The 22,889-nt window shown below is 47.9% G+C and overlaps 1 protein-coding gene across 1 annotated transcript in view; it reads left to right on the plus strand.

The window, feature by feature from the left end:
• The window catches only part of ankfn1 (ankyrin repeat and fibronectin type III domain containing 1), a 101,420-nt gene that overhangs the window by 54,317 nt on the left and 24,214 nt on the right, over positions 1 to 22,889 (plus strand). Inside the window, exons 8-14 of the mRNA XM_038990866.1 lie at positions 3,840 to 3,939; positions 4,059 to 4,191; positions 4,422 to 4,538; positions 4,656 to 4,871; positions 5,723 to 5,889; positions 19,446 to 19,620; positions 22,025 to 22,193. Coding sequence (XP_038846794.1) covers positions 3,840 to 3,939; positions 4,059 to 4,191; positions 4,422 to 4,538; positions 4,656 to 4,871; positions 5,723 to 5,889; positions 19,446 to 19,620; positions 22,025 to 22,193 — 1,077 coding nt within the window. The remainder of the gene's footprint in view (positions 1 to 3,839; positions 3,940 to 4,058; positions 4,192 to 4,421; positions 4,539 to 4,655; positions 4,872 to 5,722; positions 5,890 to 19,445; positions 19,621 to 22,024; positions 22,194 to 22,889) is intronic.

Consider the following 22,889-nt stretch of genomic DNA (forward strand, 5'->3'; position numbering starts at 1 on the left):
TGAGATTGTTTGTCAAAGTGGATTTTGGACAGACACTTGAAAACAGAGAGCAACCTCATGGAAGGACAGAAAAAAATGTGTTAAACTTAGCAGTGAAAAAACTTCTGTAGGCATTTATTTGGAGTTGTTTGAATTTATGGTTAGAGTGTTCAGTTAATTACTCACTCTAGTAGTGTGAGTGTGTGTCTAACCATGGGTGTGTGTGTCTGACCATGGGTGTGTGTGTGTCCGCGCACCCTCGCTCTGTGGGGTGTGTGTTGACATAGTTTATTTTTGGCGTGTCAGTGTTAAAAAATACATTTGCAAAATGAATCAGAGGTTGGTACAATGCCACCACTATAGAAGGCTGGGAGCAAACCCCTCATTTACCAGGAAGGTTATCTTCATTTCTGATGTGTATATGTGGAGCTGAGAGGACCTACACTACCAGCACAGCACAGAGAGAGGGGTGTGTGGCACACTGCACCCTGTATTCCCCCGCAGACACCCCACATACACACACACTGCTATGTTCGCACACAAACACACACAACCAGCCCCAAATGGATCACACACACATTATTGTGCTCACACACACACTCTCTCTCTCTCTCTCTCTCTCACTCACTCACTCACTCTCACTCACTGCACAGCTATGTAAGCAACCTCTCCAAACTGTATGATGAGCTTTTGGGGAGATTTCTTTCTCCTCGACTCTCTCTTTCTCGCTTACACACACACACACACACACACACACACACACACACACACACACACACACACACACACACACACACACACACACTCTCTCACCGCATCTCTCTTTCCTCACTTCCACCCCTTCCCCCTCTCTGTCTGTTTGTGCCAGCAGTAGTAGTTGGATCAGATTGAACGGTCCTCATCTCATTAATCACTACCAATTCTGTTTCTCTCACTCTCTCTCCTTTCTCTTTTTATTCTCTGTGACGAGGATCAAGCAGCCTTTTTCATATTATCCACTTGTCAAAAGCAGTTAACCTTGTGGAAACAGAAATACATGTAGACTTAGACTAGCAAGTCACCAGCACCTTCTTCTGTTCTGAAAATAATTCTGTCTTATGAAAATACACACTTTTTTAATTGTAACAATGCGGGATGCTATAAGAGTTTTTGGAGAATATTAAAAGAGAGCATTAAACTAGTTAACTATGTTTTGAATACCTAAACGTTAAAGCTGTAGTCAGTAGATGAGAGAGTAGTAAAGAGAGAGAGGGAGACAGCGAGAAAGGGCAACCAGTGAAGAACACACACCATTGTAAATACAACCCATATGTATGTTGATTTATTTTCCCTTTTGTACTTTAACTATTTGCACATCATTACAACACTGTATATATACATAATGACATTTGAAATGTCTCTATTCCTTTGGAACTTTTGTGAGTGTAATGTTTACTGTTAGTTTTTGTTTATTTCACTCGTTTGCTATATATTTCACTTGCTTTGGCAATGCAAACATTGGCTTCCCATGCCAATAAAGCCCCTTAAATTGAAATTGAGAAAGAGAGCGACAGAGAGAGATAGACAGAGAGACATGGAGAGAGATAGACAGAGAGACATGGAGAGAGATAGACAGAGAGACATGGAGAGAGATAGACAGAGAGACATGGAGAGAGATAGACAGAGAGACATGGAGAGAGATAGACAGAGAGACATGGAGAGAGATAGACAGAGAGACATGGAGAGAGATAGACAGAGAGACATGGAGAGAGATAGACAGAGAGACATGGAGAGAGATAGACAGAGAGACATGGAGAGAGATAGACAGAGAGACATGGAGAGAGATAGACACATGGAGAGAGATATACAGAGATGCAGAGAGAGACAGAGAGACATGGAGAGAGCCTCAATCTTTAGTCTGATAATGGGGATTATATACGTCAGTTCCTGATCCTCAGGAAGTTAGAGGCTTCACAAGGAAGAATTCTCCCTTCCCTTCTTGTATCCCTCCCTCCATCTCCTTCCCCTCCCTCCATCTCCTTCCCTTCCCTCCATCCCTCCTTCCCCTCCCTCCATCCCTCCTTCCCCCCCTCCCTCCATCTCCTTCCCCTCCCTCCATCTCCTTCCCCTCCCTCCATCTCCTTCCCCTCCTTCCCCTCCCTCCATCTCCTTCCCCTCCCTCCATCTCCTTCCCCTCCCTCCATCCCTCCTTCCCCCCCTCCCTCCATCTCCTTCCCCCCCTCCCTCCATCTCCTTCCCTCCTTCCCCTCTCTCCTTCCCATCTCTCCTTCCCCTCCCTCCATCTCTCCTTCCCCTCTCTCCATCTCTCCTTCCCCTCTCTCCATCCATCTCTCCTTCCCCTCCCTCCATCCATCTCTCCTTCCCCTCCCTCCATCCATCTCTCCTTCCCCTCCCTCCATCTCTCCTTCCCCTCCCTACATCTCTCCTTCCCCTCCCTCCATCTCTCCTGTCCCAGGGGAGTGAGTGATATTACCAGACCGTGGCGTGGGCACATATCTTTTTTTCCTTCCTTCCCTCCATCTATCCTTAGGGCAATGATACTTTGACTGAAATCGTGACTGAACCGAGTAGAGTTAGCTAACAGTATACTGTGGTCAGTCTGTCTGACTGCCTTGTGTTTCCACACTGTGATTATGTGTTTAATTAGCTGGTAGAGTCCCTGTGGTCTGGAGATTGGCATCACTGGGGCCAAGGGTCATGGGGCAGATAGCAGGGTGATGGGGGTGAGAGGGGGGAGATACAGGGTTAGATAGGGGCTATGGAGGATAGACAGCTGAACAGACTGAGATAAAACAACGGAGTGTCACTGAAGCTTGACAGTTGACCAGCACTGTGAACCTCTTATTTCTGACTCACTCACTCTTCCCCTGCTGTTTTGTGATTGTTTCCTTTCATTCAATTGCCAAAAAAGGACACGACATTACACACAGTCAACAAGGTTGTTCTCTCCTGCTCTCTTTCTCTGTCTCTCTGTCTCTCTCGATCTCTCGCTCGCTCTCTTTCTCTGTCTCTCTCGATCTCTCGCTCGCTCTCTCTCTGTCTCTCTCGATCTCTCGCTCTCTCTTTCTCTGTCTCTCTGTCTCGCTCGCTCGCTCTCTCTTTCTCTGTCTCTCTGTCTCTCTCGATCTCTCGCTCGCTCTCTCGCTCTCTCTCTCTCTCTCTCTCGCTCACTCCGATAAAGTGAGTAAGACTCACTATGCTCCTTAGAAAGTCAAGGTCCTAGTACAGCACTGAACACAGACAATAACAACAATTACAATACTGAATAAACCATTAGAAGATATATGTTCAAGTTCTGTACAATAACAGTTAATTCAATACTGATCAACATGCAGGGAATAACATTGTAACATTATGGAGAAACACATACAGAGACACTCCATGGTCAATTTCAAAAGTCAGACAGAACCATGCAGCTGTGTGTTAGCGCTGGATTTCTTTAAACACTAACTGGAGACTACAAACACCTGTGATCATCCGGTGGCCAACAACGGATAACTACAACAAGGTTAAAATAACACAGTTAGCAGGGTTGGTTGTCGTAACAGCATTTGAATAGCGAACAACATATAGGGAATAACAGCATTACAATACTGAAAAACACACAAAACACCAAGATATTATAACACAATAACACCCAGGCCAGGCCTGGCTTTATAGACACTACTATGACAGCATTTACATTCTGAAAGCATTTGAGTATTTCAAATCAGAGCACAAACAGACATACAGACACTAGTTCATGTTCAAAACAGCAGAAGTAATGAGACCAACAAATAAGAGGTTAAATGTCTTCTTTACTATGAAGACAAGTAATCAGTTTCTCTTCTTCCTCATCCTGTCTCCTCTCCTACTCTCAGACACATCAAAGCTCCAGAACCCAAGCCGTAAGCAGTCCGTCTCCAGAAGTCTCAAGCACCTGTTTAACTCTTCAAACAAGTTCGTGAAGACACTCAAAAGGTGAGCTAGTAGTGTTTTTGTGTAAATTACACCACCTGGATGTACATCATGGACTGTTCAAATTGGAGACTCTACATTGTGTAACTGAGCTGGACTGTTCCATTGTGCTGGTTTTATAGGGGGGTTTACCTGGCGGCAGTGTTTTACCACAAAGACAGTGTTCTGGTGACCACAGAGGACCAGATCCCTATAGTGGAGGTGGATGACTCCTACGGCAGCTCTCTCATGCAGGACTTCCTCTGGTTCACTAAGGTATTGTGGGTAATGTAGTACATTATATCAAGAACAGTGGCCACATTGAATAGATTTTTTGTATGACTAAATTGCATCAAGCAGGATTCTGCATTTCACTTTATACTTAGCAGAGTAAAAATGTATGTACCATGATACCTTTTCTAGATTATCTTCATGGTGCAGTCTCTCTCTCTCTCTCTCCCCCCTCTCTCTCTATTTCTCTCTATATCCCCTCCCTCTCTCTGTAGTTGTCATGTATGTGGGAGGATGTGCGGTGGCTGAGACAGAGTATGTCTGTCTCCATGTCCTCCTCCTCCACTCTACAGGCCAGACAGAAGATGCTGTCTGCTGCCGGGCAACTACAGGTACACTCGTGTATGTGTGTGGTATGTGAGTGAGAGATGAATAGATAGGCAAACATACAGATAGAAGGATTTATTGGTGTATTCATTGATTGATTGATCAACTGATGTCATTCTCAGAATCTGTTAGGCACACACAACCTGGGGCGTGTCCACTACGAGCCCATCAAGGATCGTCATGGTAATGTATTGCTATTGACGATCAGGGACATGGAGAGCCAGTACTCCTTCTTCAATGGGAAGTGGATGCAGGTGTCCAAGCTACAGAGCCAGAGGAAGAGTCTGTCCACACCTGAGGAACCCTACGCACTGGACATACTGATAATAACCATACAGGTAGAAGATAGCTTTACCATAACATTACCACAACCCTACCATAACCTTACCATAACTCTACTATAACCCCACCATAACATAACCATATCATAGTGGTCATAGTGTAGCTCAGTTGGTACAGCATGGCACTTGCTACGTCAGGATAGTAGGTTTGATTCCAGGTATCACCCATACTTATGCACACATAACTTTAAGTCTCTTTGGATAAAAGTGTCTGCTAAGTAGCATATATTATAACCAATGATGTATATAAACCCTAAATGAGAGGGTTTGAAGCCACCGGTCGGCCATATTGGCACTCGCCAGAAGAAGCAGTCCTCCATAGGAATGAATGGAATTCTACAGTATTTCAATGAAATATTTCATGGACAAAATTACATATATTTAAGTATTTTTTGTTGTAGTGGGGACAGTAACATTAGAACTTTCAAAAAATGATACCTTAAGGAACATGTTTATCTCACATATCATTTTAAAGTATGCATTGAGATGTCTATAATAAAATAAACGTGGCAAAAGCAAATGTAGACATTAATTAATGCATTTCTATAGCTTCCAAAATATTTGTTACATGGTGGGGGAGTGCCAAGATGGCTTCATTACAGCGCCCCCTGTCAGTCATCTAGTGTATATATAAATAATTGATTATGACCCTATGCACTGGACATACTGCTCATCACTATACAGGTACCACACACATACGCACACACATTCACCCACTGACCCAGTATATTCTCTCTCCCCTTTTTCTCTCTCTCTCTCTCTCTCTCTCTCTCTCTCTCTCTCTCTCTCTCTCTCTCTCTCTCTCTCTCTCTCTCTCTCTGTCTCTCTTTCCCTCCCTCCCTCCCCAGGACATCTTGGCCTACCAGAGGCGTAGCCAGCATCGCCTGGTCCCAGGTCTGTACCTGGGCTACCTGAAGCTCAGCAGCTCTGTAGACCAGATCAGGGTGCTGGTGCCACAGAGGATGCCCAACATGCTGTGTCACGCGCGGGTACGAGACAACGCCAATGTCTCCAGGTAAGGACTCACCACAGCTGGATGTATACTTACTGTCTTACTTACTCTTACCTTTACATTACCTTTGGATTCACAGAGCAACCAAGATGCAACTTTGTAGCAAGCAACCAAAATTGCATCCAGATTACTTCATGTGACATCAGTTTAAGGCTGCAATGAACTCCCTCCATGAAACATGTTGAGCGTCACTTCAAGACAGGTTGATTTTGGAACGCTCCTCCATCATAGTGTTGCAACATGGTTCCAGGCCTCATATACACCCCAAAATTCTAGCCCGGTCCAACCTAAGCATGGTGAGCTGAAGCCCGAGCCCAGGCTCGGACCGACATCACAGAAATTAAATTAGCCCGAACCTGAAATAAAAGCCATATTACTAGAAAACAGTATATTGATTTAAACTCGTATTGAGAGCAATGCGGTGTATGCAGGCGGCAGCGGAGTGAGAAGACGAGGAAACAGCCCTTGGGGTGGATGCAGGCGGCAGCGGAGTGAGGAGACGAGGAAACAGCCCTTGGGGTGGATGCAGGCGGCAGCGGAGTGAGGAGACGAGGAAACAGCCCTTGGGGTGGATGCAGGCGGCAGCGGAGTGAGGAGACGAGGAAACAGCCCTTGGTGTGGATGCAGGCGGCAGCGGAGTGAGGAGACGAGGAAACAGCCCTTGGGGTGGATGCAGGCGGCAGCGGAGTGAGGAGACGAGGAAACAGCCCTTGGGGTGGATGCTGGCGGCAGCGGAGTGAGGAGACGAGGAAACAGCCCTTGGGGTGGATGCAGGCGGAGTGAGGAGACGAGGAAACAGCCCTTGGGGTGGATGCAGCGGAGTGAGGAGACGAGGAAACAGTCCTTGGGGTGGATGCAGGCGGCAGCGGAGTGAGAAGACGAGGAAACAGCCCTTGGGGTGGATGCAGGCGGCAGCGGAGTGAGGAGACGAGGAAACAGCCCTTGGGGTGGATGCAGGCGGCAGCGGAGTGAGGAGACGAGGAAACAGCCCTTGGGGTTGATGCAGCGGAGTGAGGAGACGAGGAAACAGTCCTTGGGGTGGATGCAGGCGGCAGCGGAGTGAGAAGACGAGGAAACAGCCCTTGGGGTGGATGCAGGCGGCAGCGGAGTGAGGAGACGAGGAAACAGCCCTTGGGGTGGATGCAGGCGGCAGCGGAGTGAGGAGACGAGGAAACAGCCCTTGGGGTTGATGCAGCGGAGTGAGGAGACGAGGAAACAGCCCTTGGGGTGGATGCAGCGGAGTGAGGAGACGAGGAAACAGTCCTTGGGGTGGATGCAGGCGGCAGCGGAGTGAGAAGACGATGAAACAGCCCTTGGGGTGGATGCAGGCGGCAGCTGAGTGAGGAGACGAGGAAACAGCCCTTGGGGTGGATGCAGGCGGCAGCGGAGTGAGGAGACGAGGAAACAGCCCTTGGGGTGGATGCAGGCGGCAGCGGAGTGAGGAGACGAGGAAACAGTCCTTGGGGTGGATGCAGGCGGCAGCGGAGTGAGGAGACGAGGAAACAGCCCTTGGGGTGGATGCAGGCGGCAGCGGAGTGAGAAGATGAGGAAACAGCCCTTGGGGTGGATGCAGGCGGCAGCGGAGTGAGAAGACGAGGAAACAGTCCTTGTGGTGGATGCAGGCGGCAGCGGAGTGAGAAGACGAGGAAACAGCCCTTGGGGTGGATCCAGGCGGCAGCGGAGTGAGAAGACGAGGAAACAGCCCTTGGGGTGGATGCAGCGGAGTGAGGAGACGAGGAAACAGCCCTTGGGGTGGATGCAGCGGAGTGAGGAGACGAGGAAACAGCCCTTGGGGTGGATGCAGGCGGCAGCGGAGTGAGGAGACGAGGAAACAGCCCTTGGGGTGGATGCAGGCGGCAGCGGAGTGAGAAGATGAGGAAACAGCCCTTGGGGTGGATGCAGGCAGCAGCGGAGTGAGGAGACGAGGAAACAGCCCTTGGGGTGGATGCAGGCGGCAGCGGAGTGAGGAGACGAGGAAACAGCCCTTGGGGTGGATGCAGGCGGCAGCGGAGTGAGGAGACGAGGAAACAGCCCTTGGGGTGGATGCAGCGGAGTGAGGAGACGAGGAAACAGCCCTTGGGGTGGATGCAGCGGAGTGAGGAGACGAGGAAACAGCCCTTGGGGTGGATGCAGGCGGCAGCGGAGTGAGGAGACGAGGAAACAGCCCTTGGGGTGGATGCAGGCGGCAGCGGAGTGAGGAGACGAGGAAACAGTCCTTGGGGTGGATGCAGGCGGCAGCGGAGTGAGGAGACGAGGAAACAGCCCTTGGGGTGGATGCAGGCGGCAGCGGAGTGAGGAGACGAGGAAACAGCCCTTGGGGTGGATGCAGGCGGCAGCGGAGTGAGGAGACGAGGAAACAGCCCTTGGGGTGGATGCAGGCGGCAGCGGAGTGAGGAGACGAGGAAACAGCCTTTGGGGTGGATGCAGGCGGCAGCGGAGTGAGGAGACGAGGAAACAGCCCTTGGGGTGGATGCAGGCGGCAGCGGAGTGAGAAGACGAGGAAACAGCCCTTGGGGTGGATGCAGGCGGCAGCGGAGTGAGAAGACGAGGAAACAGCCCTTGGGGTGGATGCAGGCAGCAGCGGAGTGAGGAGACGAGGAAACAGTCCTTGGGGTGGATCCAGGCGGCAGCGGAGTGAGAAGACGAGGAAACAGCCCTTGGGGTGGATGCAGCGGAGTGAGGAGACGAGGAAACAGCCCTTGGGGTGGATGCAGGCGGCAGCGGAGTGAGGAGACGAGGAAACAGCCCTTGGGGTGGATGCAGGCGGCAGCGGAGTGAGAAGATGAGGAAACAGCCCTTGGGGTGGATGCAGGCAGCAGCGGAGTGAGGAGACGAGGAAACAGGCCTTGGGGTGGATGCAGGCAGTCCTTGGGGTGGATGCAGGCAGCAGCGGAGTGAGGAGACGAGGAAACAGTCCTTGGGGTGGATGCAGGCAGCAGCGGAGTGAGGAGACGAGGCAACAGTCCTTGTGGTGGATGCAGGCGGCAGCGGAGTGAGGAGACGAGGAAACAGTCCTTGGGGTGGATGCAGCGGAGTGAGGAGACGAGGAAACAGTCCTTGGGGTGGATGCAGGCGGCAGCGGAGTGAGGAGACGAGGAAACAGCCCTTGGGGTGGATGCAGGCAGCAGTGGAGTGAGGAGACGAGGAAACAGTCCTTGGGGTGGATGCAGGCAGCAGCGGAGTGAGGAGACGAGGAAACAGTCCTTGGGGTGGATGCAGGCAGCAGCGGAGTGAGACGACGAGGAAACAGCCCTTGGGGTGGATGCAGGCGGCAGCGGAGTGAGAAGATGAGGAAACAGCCCTTGGGGTGGATGCAGGCAGCAGCGGAGTGAGGAGACGAGGAAACAGCCCTTGGGGTGGATGCAGGCGGCAGCAGAGTGAGGAGACGAGGAAACAGCCCTTGGGGTGGATGCAGGCGGCAGCGGAGTGAGGAGATGAGGAAACAGCCCTTGGGGTGGATGCAGGCAGCAGCGGAGTGAGGAGACGAGGAAACAGCCCTTGGGGTGGATGCAGGCGGCAGCGGAGTGAGAAGACGAGGAAACAGCCCTTGGGGTGGATGCAGGCGGCAGCGGAGTGAGGAGACGAGGAAACAGCCCTTGGGGTGGATGCAGGCGGCAGCGGAGTGAGGAGACGAGGAAACAGTCCTTGGGGTGGATGCAGGCGGCAGCGGAGTGAGGAGACGAGGAAACAGTCCTTGGGGTGGAGGCAGCGGAGTGAGGAGACGAGGAAACAGTCCTTGGGGTGGATGCAGGCAGCAGCGGAGTGAGGAGACGAGGAAACAGTCCTTGGGGTGGATGCAGGCAGCAGCGGAGTGAGGAGACGAGGAAACAGCCCTTGGGGTGGATGCAGGCGGCAGCGGAGTGAGGAGACGAGGAAACAGTCCTTGGGGTGGATGCAGGCAGCAGCGGAGTGAGGAGACGAGGAAACAGCCCTTGGGTTGGATGCAGGCAGCAGCGGAGTGAGGAGACGATGAAACAGTCCTTGGGGTGGATGCAGGCAGCAGCGGAGTGAGGAGACGAGGAAACAGTCCTTGGGGTGGATGCAGGCAGCAGCGGAGTGAGGAGACGAGGAAACAGCCCTTGGGGTGGATGCAGGCGGCAGCGGAGTGAGGAGACGAGGAAACTCACCTTAGTTATGATCAACTGAATGACAAAAATATTTGAATAAAGTAGGCTAATGCAATTAAAGGCATGTATCAAATTCTTGCTTATACTGAAATTCCCTAAGTAACTAATTTAAAGCAATGGTAGTGTGTGGTCACCTATATGATAATTTCAGCACCGTTTTGATTGGGACAGCGCCATCATGCTGCTTTGAGACAAGCGTGAGGGAAAGGTCTAGATAAATCAATTAATGTTAGATTTTTGTTTTAACTGAATCCCGGTTTGGATATTTGGTAACAATTAGGCTGGGAAAATGTTTGCTAAGTTGAGGTGAGTGCTTCACTCACATAACCTACTCCCGACCAAAAGCCTGTAACTTGTTTGATAATCAGTCAATGTGATTTTCACTGAATCTCTGCCTGTATATTTGGTTGATTGATCTCTGGCTGGGCAAGTGGAGGTGGTAGCTCATTTATTTGTTGGCTCATCTATCACTGATCAGAAACATTTAGCATGCCAAGATGTATCCTAAATCAAGTGTATTATTTTGCACTTGACTCACGTAGTAGCCTTATATAATCTATCCACCAGAGAGCTGTGAAAGCACGTCCTGGTTTTTAGGTCTTAATGTCACTTAGCCTACTTCGATATAATCAATCATAAATTAATGTCAGTACACAGCATACGAGTTGTTAATGCCTTTAAATACAATCAAGCATTTTATTTTTAAATGAAATAACAAAGGTAGCCTTGAATAATTAAACAATAAATAACTTGCTTGTCTGCCAAACACCAAACATCCATTTGAATAATCTCTAAAAAGCCCTTTGTTTTAAATGTATGTTTGATTAAGGAAACATTTGAATCAGTTACGGGTCTACTTTCGATAGTTTAAAAGGTCCAGTAAGGTGCATTAGCAGAACAGTCATAGGGTTTATTTTGTTAGGATGTATCTGCCATTGGAATATGGGCTTCTTCTGATACTAAGATGCGCTGCCTGTCATCGTCTTGGGGATCTTCATGCTCCCGAGTACACTCCAGCCTATTCCTATCACAATTTGAAGCATTTCAATAATCAGAAATATACATTTCATCATGCCAACAGATGTCTCTGGCCCAGCCAATATTGGAATCCTGGTGCCACTAGTGGCTGCAGCTGCTGCGACTGAGAGAGCTGTAGTAGGCTAAAAGGTGCACAGACACAAGCTCAAGACCGTCCCGGCCCGAATCAATAAACAAAATTTGAGAATGAGAACTCTATGCTGAGTAACTACAGGTCTGTTTTTAGATTGTCTGTCTGGCTGTGTATACTGTAGGAAGTATTAGAGTCTGTCTGGCTGTGTATACTGTAGATAGTATTAGAGTCTGTCTGGCTGTGTATACTGTAGGAAGTATTAGAGTCTGTCTGGCTGTGTATACTGTAGATAGTATTAGAGTCTGTCTGGCTGTGTATACTGTAGATAGTATTAGGGTCTGTCTGGCTGTGTATACTGTAGATAGTATTAGGGTCTGTCTGGCTGTGTATACTGTAGATAGTATTAGGGTCTGTCTGGCTGTGTATACTGTAGGTAGTATTAGAGTCTGTCTGGCTGTGTATACTGTAGGGAGTATTAGAGTGTCTGGCTGTGTATACTGTAGGTAGTATTAGAGTCTGTCTGGCTGTGTATACTGTAGGTAGTATTAGAGTCTGTCTGGCTGTGTATACTGTAGGGAGTATTAGGGTCTGTCTGGCTGTGTATACTGTAGGAAGTATTAGTCTGTCTGGCTGTGTATACTGTAGATAGTATTAGGGTCTGTCTGTTTTTAGATTGTCTGTCTGGCTGTGTATACTGTAGGAAGTATTAGAGTCTGTCTGGCTGTGTATACTGTAGGTAGTATTAGGGTCTGTCTGGCTGTGTATACTGTAGATAGTATTAGGGTCTGTCTGGCTGTGTATACTGTAGGTAGTATTAGAGTCTGTCTGGCTGTGTATACTGTAGGTAGTATTAGAGTATGTCTGGCTGTGTATACTGTAGGTAGTATTAGAGTCTGTCTGGCTGTGTATACTGTAGGTAGTATTAGGGTCTGTCTGTTTTTAGATTGTCTGTCTGGCTGTGTATACTGTAGATAGTATTAGGGTCTGTCTGGCTGTGTATACTGTAGGAAGTATTAGAGTCTGTCTGGCTGTGTATACTGTAGGTAGTATTAGGGTCTGTCTGTTTTTAGATTGTCTGTCTGGCTGTGTATACTGTAGGGAGTATTAGGGTCTGTCTGGCTGTGTATACTGTAGGTAGTATTAGGGTCTGTCTGTTTTTAGATTGTCTGTCTGGCTGTGTATACTGTAGGGAGTATTAGGGTCTGTCTGTTTTTAGATTGTCTGTCTGGCTGTGTATACTGTAGGTAGTATTAGGGTCTGTCTGGATGTGTATACTGTAGGTAGTATTATAGTCTGTCTGGCTGTGTATACTGTAGGTAGTATTAGGGTCTGTCTGTTTTTAGATTGTCTGTCTGGCTGTGTATACTGTAGGGAGTATTAGGGTCTGTCTGTTTTTAGATTGTCTGTCTGGCTGTGTATACTGTAGGTAGTATTAGGGTCTGTCTGGCTGTGTATACTGTAGGTAGTATTAGAGTCTGTCTGGCTGTGTATACTGTAGGTAGTATTAGAGTCTGTCTGGCTGTGTATACTGTAGGTAGTATTAGAGTCTGTCTGGCTGTGTATACTGTAGGTAGTATTAGGGTCTGTCTGGATGTGTATACTGTAGGTAGTATTAGAGTCTGTCTGGCTGTGTATACTGTAGGTAGTATTATAGTCTGTCTGGCTGTGTATACTGTAGGTAGTATTAGGGTCTGTCGGTTTTCTAGGTGGTATTAGAGTCTGTCTGTTTTCTAGGTGGTATTAGGTCTAAGACTTGGCACCATAACAGTTTTTGTTAGATCATTAACTTAGAGCAGGGTTCCCCAACTGGTGGCCCACGGCCGAATTTGGCCCGCAGGTGTTTTTATTTGTCCCCCCAAGTCTTCTGAGCAAAAAAATAAGACTGTAAAAACACCAGGAATTCAGCTCTAAGTGATTTTAATTTAACAAATCTGTTCTCAAGTATTCCCACGCGTAATAGAGAGACACGGGATTTCATACAAATGTAAGCAAGGTTTGAAATTATTAATGTTTTAGTCAAACATATTATATCTGTTTGGGCTTCTTGCGGTCAATTTGCGGTCTACAAATTATTTGTAATTATGTTCTGGCCCCTTGACCATCCGCTCAAGAAAAAATCGGCCCGCGGCTGAATCTAGTTGATGATCCCTGACTGAGAGGAATGCCAACTCGCTGTTTACACCTCTGATGTTGTCAGCTAACATTCACCGCATTACACACATTCTCTACTGGGACACTCCCCGCTAATCTACCTAGAGTATTATGTTACATTGACTCTGAGGCTGTGAGTGTGTGTGTTTGTGTGTGCGTACGCATGCTGGCGTGTGTGTGTTTGAGTACTATCAGATCTGATTTCTATGGGGCTGGGAGGAATAGGTTGAAGTATGTGTGCAATGCTCCTTGGCTACAGCTCAGTCCAGAGTTCCTGGACGCTAGTCAGCTAGCGGAGTTCCTGGACGCTAGTCAGCTAGCGGAGTTCCTGGACGCTAGTCAGCTAGCGGAGTTCCTGGACGCTAGTCAGCTAGCGGAGTTCCTGGACGCTAGTCAGCTAGCGGAGTTCCTGGACGCTAGTCAGCTAGCGGAGTTCCTGGACGCTAGTCAGCTAGCGGAGTTCCTGGACGCTAGTCAGCTAGCGGAGTTCCTGGACGCTAGTCAGCTAGCGGAGTTCCTGGACGCTAGTCAGCTAGCGGAGTTCCTGGACTCTAGTCAGCTAGCGGAGTTCCTGGACTCTAGTCAGCTAGCGGAGTTCCTGGACTCTAGTCAGCTAGCGGAGTTCCTGGACTCTAGTCAGCTAGCGGAGTTCCTGGACTCTAGTCAGCTAGCGGAGTTCCTGGACTCTAGTCAGCTAGCGGAGTTCCTGGACTCTAGTCAGCTAGCGGAGTTCCTGGACTCTAGTCAGCTAGCGGAGTTCCTGGACTCTAGTCAGCTAGCGGAGTTCCTGGACTCTAGTCAGCTAGCGGAGTTCCTGGACGCTAGTCAGCTAGCGGAGTGTCTGGACGCTAGTCAGCTAGCGGAGTTCCTGGACGCTAGTCAGCTAGCGGAGTTCCTGGACGCTAGTCAGCTAGCGGAGTTCCTGGACTCTAGTCAGCTAGCGGAGTTCCTGGACTCTAGTCAGCTAGCGGAGTTCCTGGACGCTAGTCAGCTAGCGGAGTTCCTGGACTCTAGTCAGCTAGCGGAGTTCCTGGACTCTAGTCAGCTAGCGGAGTTCCTGGACTCTAGTCAGCTAGCGGAGTTCCTGGACTCTAGTCAGCTAGCGGAGTTCCTGGACTCTAGTCAGCTAGCGGAGTTCCTGGACGCTAGTCAGCTAGCGGAGTTCCTGGACGCTAGTCAGCTAGCGGAGTGTCTGGACGCTAGTCAGCTAGCGGAGTGTCTGGACGCTAGTCACCTGTGCTGCAGTCCTAGTTAGCTGTGCTGTGGTTGAAAAATAAGGGTAGGGTTGTGGAGAATCGAAGGACCATGAATGTAATAAGAAATCTTAGGTGCTGGCTGAAGGCCGGTAACAACCACTACAGAATGCCCGGTCAGAACAAGGATGAGGCGGATGTCCAGGTTAGGGGGAGTTTAATGGAAGAAGATGTCCACATTCACACATCACGCACACATCTGACCTCTCATGGTTCAGATAACTGATAATTATGTCCAGTGAGAACTGACATTAACTATGTGGTTCTGAAAGGAAAGAGGAGAATGAAAACTTAGGCTATGGCACTGCTTTAATATGAATGACATGGCTGTATAAGCCAGCACAGGTAAGTAATAACAGCAAGGGCTATACACTACAGAAAGCATAAGGCCTAGTCACATGGCAAGAGGCTAAACAGCCTTTTGAGCTTGTACACATGAAACTCAGGCAAATGTGCTCAAATAAACATAAGAGTAATGATGAAATGTATACAGAATATAATTACAATGAGTGTGAGTCATATACAGTACCAGTCAAAAGTTTGGACATCCCTTACTCATTCAAGGGTTTTTCTTTATTTTTACTATTTTCCACATTGTAGAATAATCGTGAAGACATCTAAACTATGAAATAACACATATGGAATCATGTAGTAACCAAAAAGGGTTAAACAAATCAAAATATATTTTAGATTATTCAAAGTAGCCACCCTTTGCCTTGATGACAGCTTGGCATTTTCTCAACCAGCTTCATAAGGTAGTCACCTGGTATGTTTTTCCGACAGTCTTGAAGGTGTTCCCACATTTACTAATCACTTGTTGGCTGCTTTTCCTTCACTCTGCGGTCCAACTCATCCCAAACCATCTCAGTTGAGTTGAGGTCGGGTGATTGTGGAGGCTAGATCATCTGATGCAGTACTCCATCACTCCTTCTTGGTCAAATAGCCCTTACACAGCCTGGACGTGTGTTGGGTCATTGTCCTGTTGAAAAACAAATTATAGTCCCACTAAGCGCAAACCAGATGGGATGGTGTATCGCTGCAGAATGCTGTGGTAGCCATGCTGGTTAAGTGTGCCTTGAATTCTAAATAAATAACTGACAGAGTCACCAGCAAAGCACCATCACACCTCCATGCTTCACAGTGGGAACCACACATGCAGAGATCATCCGTTCATCTACTCTGCATCTCACTAAGACACGGCGGTTGGAACCAAAAATCGCAAATTTGGACTCATCAGACCAAAGGACAGATTTCCATTGCTCGTGTTTCTTGGCCCAAGCAAGTCTCTTCTTCTTATTGGTGTCCTTCAGTAGTGGTTTCTTTGCAGCAATTCAACCATGAAGGCCTGATTCACGCAGTCTCCTCTGAACAGTTGATGTTGAGATGTGTCTGTTACTTGAACTCTGTGAAGCATTTATTTGGGCTGCAATCTGAGGTGCAGTTATTTGCCAATTTCTGAGGCTGGTAACTCTAATGAACTTATCCTCTCCAGCAGAGGTAACTCTGGGTCTTCCTTTCCTGTGGTGGTCCTCATGAGACCCAGTTTCATCATAGCGCTTGATGGTTTTTGCGACTGCACTTGAAGACACTTTCAAAGTTCTTGAAATGTTCCGGATTGACTGATCTTCATGTCTTAAAGTAATGACTCTCTTTGCTTATTTGAGCTGTTCTTGCCATAATATGGACTTGGTCTTTTAACAAATTGGGCTATATTCTGTATACCACCCCTACCTTGTCACAACACAACTGATGGCTCAATTGCAATTAGAAAATAAATAAATTCCACAAATTCACTTTTAACAAGGCACACCTGTTCATTGAAATGCATTCCAGGTTACTACTTCACGAAGCTGGTTGAGAGAATGCCAAGAGTTTGCAAAGCTGTCATCAAAGCAAAGGGTGGCTACTTTGAAGAGTCTCAAATATAAAATATTTTTTGATTTAACACTTTTTTTTTTGGTTACTACATGATTCCATATGTGTTATTTCATAGTTTTGATGTGTTCACTATTATTCTACAATGTAGAAAATAGTACAAATAAAGAAAAACCTTTGAATGAGTAGGTGTGTCCAAACTTTTGACTGGTACTGTATAGAATAGGAAATAGCACATCACCATAAATGAGCAATGCTAATAAACGGCTAATCACTAACAGTCATACTAAAATGTTCATGCATTCCAATGCAAAATGCTAACGGTAGTACTTGCGGGAGTGCGAGCTAGCTCAAAAGCTCAACGCACGATAATTATACACAATAGACCACAAAACTTTGGAAGTGTCACGACTTCCACCGAGGTCGGTCCCTCTCCTTGTTCGGGTGGTGTTCGGCGGTCGACGTCACCGGTCTTCTAGCCATTGCCGATCCACCTTTTATTTTCCATTTGTCTTGTTTTCCCGCACACTTGGTTTGCATTCCCTCCTTACTTGTCTTGCATATAACCCTCTGTTTCCCCCCATGTCTGTGTGTGGAATTGTTATGTGTAAATGTATGTGTACTCCAGGCTGGTTTGCGCCGGGTTATTGTAACCCGTGTGTGTTTAGTTTTCTGAGTGCCGTGTTTTGTTCGCCTCAATAAAGGGCTCCGTTTGCTACGCATTTCTGCTCTCCTGCGCCTGACTTCCCTGCAGCCAGTTACGCACTCCTTTACAGGAAGCGCTCATCGGGATGGGGAAAGCACATTTCTGACCACACAGTGTGCTGGTGTCACAGACTAACTGAAACAGAAGTCCCGGGAATCAAGGCTGCTGATAGGCTGAATGAGATGTGGTGATAAGTATTTGGCGTGACCTTGACCAATAAGACACAAACAAAAGTGGGGGTCCTCTGAATATGAGACTAAGCTGCCCGACTAGAACTAGCCATAAAGGATGGCTAGAATCAGCTGACTGAAGCTGGCTGTTTTAACAGCGGTCCTAGTTAGCTGGGCTGCGCTCCTAGTCACCTGTGCTACGGTCCTAGTCACCTGTGCTGCGGTCCTAGTTTGCTGTGCTGCGGTCCTAGTTTGCTGTGCTGCGGTCCTAGTTTGCTGTGCTGTGGTCCTAGTTAGCTGTGCTGCGGTCCTAGTTACCTGTGCTGCGTACTAGTTAGCTGTGCTGTGGACCTAGTTACCGGTGCTGGCTGCGGTCCTAGTTACCGGTGCTGGCTGCGGTCCTAGTCACCTGTGCTGCCGTCCTAGTCAGCTGTGCTGCGGTCCTAATTAGCTGTGCTGAGGTCCTAGTTAGCTGTGCTGCGGTCCTAGTTAGCTGTGCTGCGGTCCTAGTTAGCCCTGCTGCGGTCCTAGTCAGCTGTGCTACGGTGCTAGTTAGCTGTGCTACGGTGCTAGTTAGCTGTGCTACGGTGCTAGTTAGCCGTGCTACGGTCCTAGTTAGCCCCGTTGCGGTCCTAGTCAGCTGTGCTGCGGTCCTAGTCAGCTGTGCTGCGGTCCTAGTTAGCCCTGCTGCGGTCCTAGTTAGCCGTGCTACGGTCCTAGTTAGCCGTGCTACGGTCCTAGTTAGCCCTGCTGCGGTCCTAGTCAGCTGTGCTGCGGTCCTAGTTAGCTGTGCTGCGGTCCTAGTCAGCTGTGCTACGGTCCTACTTAGCTGTGCTGCGGTCCTAGTCAGCTGTGCTGCGGTCCTAGTCAGCTGTGCTGCGGTCCTAGTCAGCTGTGCTGCGGTCCTAGTCAGCTGTGCTGCGGTCCTAGTCAGCTGTGCTGCGGTCCTAGATACAGTGGGAAGTGAGAAACAAAGGGAAACATTGAACTGCGGTTTTCCCCTTCATCTCAAGAAAACACTGCAGTCAGACAGACTTTCTTCTCTCTCATCCCTCTTTCTCTCTCTCTTTCTGTCTGTTTACTCTCTTCTCTCTATTTCACTGTCTCTCTCACTATCCCTCCCTCGTGTTAGTGTGTGAGACAGAGAGGCAGACACTAGACGGGCAGCAGTGTGTATTTGGATCTGACAGTATAATATTATGCTACAGACACTGTGACAAAGCCTCATGTATTTTCATCTACAGATCATGGAAATACTTGGGAGCTTTGGCTGTTGATGGATGTAGAGAAACTGGAGAGTGTTGTGCCCATGGTCAGTTGAGGAGAGAAAGAGAGAGATGATGAGAGAAAGAGAGGGACGAGGGGAGAGGAGATATGGAGAGGGACGAGGGGAGAGAAAGAGACGGGTGAGAGGAGAGAGAGGGATGAGGGGAGGAGAGAAAGAGAGGGGAGGGGAGGAGAGAAAGTTCTAAGGGAATAGAAGTGAGAGGTGTTGAGTTTCTCTCTACAGGTGAAACAGATGTGTATGGGTGTGTGTAGGTGTGGGTGTGTGTAGGTGTGCGTGTGTGTTCTCTGTGCGTTGGTGCGTGTGTTTGTGTTAGTTGTGTAAATGAGTTGTTTGTTGACATTGGTCTGAGGTGGTAGAAGTGACCTCAGTGGTTAGCTTGACACAGGGAGTATTATACAGTATATACACCCACTGGGCCAGTTACACACACACTCGCACTTTGGAAGAGGACTTCACACACACACACTATAAGTTTCAGGTAAAGAGGAATATAGACAGGCAGACATACACTCACTGTTGCTGGCAAGGAAGTATACACACACACACGTCCAGGGGCAGTGGAAGATGGGATTTACTAGGTCTTTCCACAGACTGCACCACAGAGCACAGTGGGGGTCCGAGGGAGAGCCCACATACAGAGAAATTCCCTGGAGAAAAACAACGATCCACAAACACACACATAAACAGACCGATGGACATGGTGATACTCTATTGGTGCATCGTAATGTTTTCGGCAGCATCAGCCTTCAGTCACAGCCCATTACTCTGTTACTATTCCGCTGCTCAGTGCTATGCTCCGACACAGAGCCATCACAACAACTTGGAACCTATGATCTTATTCCTGCTTACATTAGGTGTTTCTCTTCTTTCTCTCTCAGGGAGGAGTGGGACTGGCTGCAGAGACTGTCAACCCTAGAGGATGGAGAGGAGAGAACGGCGGGAGAGAGAGAGGGAGCAGATCAAACGACAGACAGTAACACACCGCTCCTCTACTACGAGCTACAGACTTCCCTCAAGGCCCTGCTCAAACTCATCAACCTACCTCTGCACCAGGTACACACACACACACACTCACAGGAATGCACGTATATACAGTGGGGAGAACAAGTATTTGATACACTGCCGATTTTGCAGGTTTTCCTACTTACAAAGCATGTCGAGGTCTGTAATTTTTACCATAGGTACACTTCAACTGTGAGAGACGGAATCTAAAACAAAAATCCAGAAAATCACATTGTATGATTTTAAGTAATTCATTTGCATTTTATTGCATGACATAAGTATTTGATACATCAGAAAAGCAGAACTTAATATTTGGTACAGAAACCTTTGTTTGCAATTACAGAGATCATACGTTTCCTGTAGTTCTTGATCAGGTTTGCACACACCGCAGCAGGGATTTTGGCCCACTCCTCCATACAGACCTTCTCCAGGTCCTTCAGGTTTCGGGGCTGTCGCTGGGCAATACGGACTTTCAGCTCCCTCCAAAGATTTTCTATTGGGTTCAGGTCTGGAGACTGGCTAGGCCACTCCAGGACCTTGAGATGCTTCTTACGGAGCCACTCCTTAGTTGCCCTGGCTGTGTGTTTCGGGTCGTTGTCATGCTGGAAGACCCAGCCACGACCCATCTTCAATGCTCTTACTGAGGGAAGGAGGTTGTTGGCCAAGATCTCGCGATACATGGCCCCATCCATCCTCGCCGCAATACGGTGCAGTCGTCCTGTCCCCTTTGCAGAAAAGCATCCCCAAAGAATGATGTTTCCACCGCCATGCTTCACGGTTGGGATGGTGTTCTTGGGGTTGTACTCATCCATCTTCTTCCTACAAACACGGCGAGTGGAGTTTAGACCAAAAAGCTCTATTTTTGTCTCATCAGACCACGTGACCTTCTCCCATTCCTCCTCTGGATCATCCAGATGGTCATTGGCAAACTTCAGACGGGCCTGGACATGCGCTGGCTTGAGCAGGGGGACTTTGCGTGCGCTGCAGGATTTTAATCCATGACGGCGTAGTGTGTTACTAATGGTTTTCTTTGAGACTGTGGTCCCAGCTCTCTTCAGGTCATTGACCAGGTCCTGCCGTGTAGTTCTGGGCTGATCCCTCACCTTCCTCATGATCATTGATGTCCCACGAGGTGAGATCTTGCATGGAGCCCCAGACCGAGGGTGATTGACCGTCATCTTGAACTTCTTCCATTTTCTAAAAATTGCGCCAACAGTTGTTGCCTTCTCACCAAGCTGCTTGCCTATTGTCCTGTAGCCCATCCCAGCCTTGTGCAGGTCTACAATTCTATCCCTGATGTCCTTACACAGCTCTCTGGTCTTGGCCATTGTGGAGAGGTTGGAGTCTGTTTGATTGAGTGTGTGGACAGGTGTCTTTTTATACAGGTAACGAGTTCAAACAGGTACAGTTAATACAGTTAATGAGTGGAGAACAGGAGGGCTTCTTAAAGAAAAACAAACAGGTCTGTGAGAGCCGGAATTCTTACTGGTTGGTAGGTGATCAAATACTTATGTCATGCAATAAAATGCAAATTAATTACTTAAAAATCATACAATGTGATTTTCTGAATTTTTGTTTTAGATTCCGTCTCTCACAGTTGAAGTGTACCTATGATAAAAATTACAGACCTCGACATGCTTTGTAAGTAGGAAAACCTGCAAAATCAGGCAGTGTATCAAATACTTGTTCTCCCCACTGTATACACACACACACCAATCTGTCTCTACAGTAGCTCTGTGCCAGGCACATAAAACCCATCTCTCATCAGGTCCTTCTCTGACAGGAGCCATATTGGATGGTTGATGGTCCTGACGTTAGCCTCTCTATTAAGTTTATAGTTTCTGTTTTATCTTTTATCTTCTCTCTACCTCTGAACACTCCTCTCTTTACTCAGAGTTGTTTTACAACACAAATCAGCTGGGCTCTGAAAGCCATCCATCTCCCTGAGTGTCATCAAATCAAATGTATTGGTCACATACATGTGTTTAGCAGATGTTATTGCGGGTGTAGCGAAAAATAAACAATGTTGTGTTCTTCAGGAATGTCAGTATCAGAGTGCTGAGGCTAGCTATGTGGTGGTGTCTACGTCAGAAAAATGACACCCTATTTCCTATATAGAAGTAGTGGGTGTCAATAGGGTGTCATTTTTCGGACGGAGGCACCACCACATTGCTAGCCTCAGCACTCTGATACTGACATTCCTGAAGAACACAACATTATGTTGTTTATTTTCTAAAAAGAACTGGACAGACAGAATGTCTATCACACTTAGAGGGACGAGTTGGAATGTGGGTTCGATGAGTCATGCCATGTCGTTTGTGCCTTAGTGAATGTGTGTGTCCCTGCCTGTGTGCTTGCCTGTGTGCGCGTGGGTGTGTGTGTGTGTGCGCGCCCGGCTGTATGTGTCCATCTTTGCCCCTGTTCATATTCTTACTGTGTTCATGTCTGGTTGCAGGCCAAGCACTTCCGTATCTACACTCACGAGGTGTTGGAGCTGGGTCATAATGTTTCCTTTCTGCTGCTGCTGCCGGCAGCTGACGATGTGTGTACCGCTCCCGGACAGAGCAACCCCTACACTCCCCACTCCGGCTTTCTCAACCTCCCTCTACAAATGTTTGAGCTGGGTACGTCTACACTGACCACTGCCTTCTCTTAAGCCCCTCATCTTGTTGGAACATCTATTTTCTCCCATCTTTCCCTCCTCTATCCCTGTGTACATCTCTCTCTCTTTCTCCCTCACGCTCCCTTGAATGAGTGAGAGATAATTTTTTCTCTTTCTCTGTTGGCCCTTCTCTCTCCCTCTTTCTTTCTCGCTTTCTGTTCCTCTCTCCCTCCCTCTCCTTCTCTCTGTTAGCCTCTGTTCTTCTCTCTCTCTCTCTTGCGTTCTCTCTCTCACTCTGTTTCTCTCTCTCTCTGTGTTAGTTCAGTGGTTGAAGATTCCTCTCTTTTCCTCTGGTCCCTAGGGCCACACATTAAATCAGTCTCTCTGAGGGCTCCAGAGCAGCGCCAAGCTGATCTGACCTTTGACCCCTTCTCAGAGTGACTAGCCCCAGAGATTAGTAGTGCTGTGAATACAAAGACACGTTCATCAATCACAAAATGTCTTGTTATACACCTGTTATACACCTGTTATATGCTGTTAACATGTATTCTGATATAGTTATGCTCTGTTTACAAATGCAGAATAAAATGCATAACAAGGATTTAATAACACAATTATAACAATCTCGCCAGTCCACTTCCGTGCGTATAAGAAGTTAATTAGTCTATATATTGTATTTTCTGATATATATTTGTCTCTTTAATCCACTTCTGTGCGA

Source organism: Salvelinus namaycush, chromosome 4, assembly GCF_016432855.1.
Source record: "Salvelinus namaycush isolate Seneca chromosome 4, SaNama_1.0, whole genome shotgun sequence".
Taxonomy (NCBI): Eukaryota; Metazoa; Chordata; class Actinopteri; order Salmoniformes; family Salmonidae; genus Salvelinus; species Salvelinus namaycush.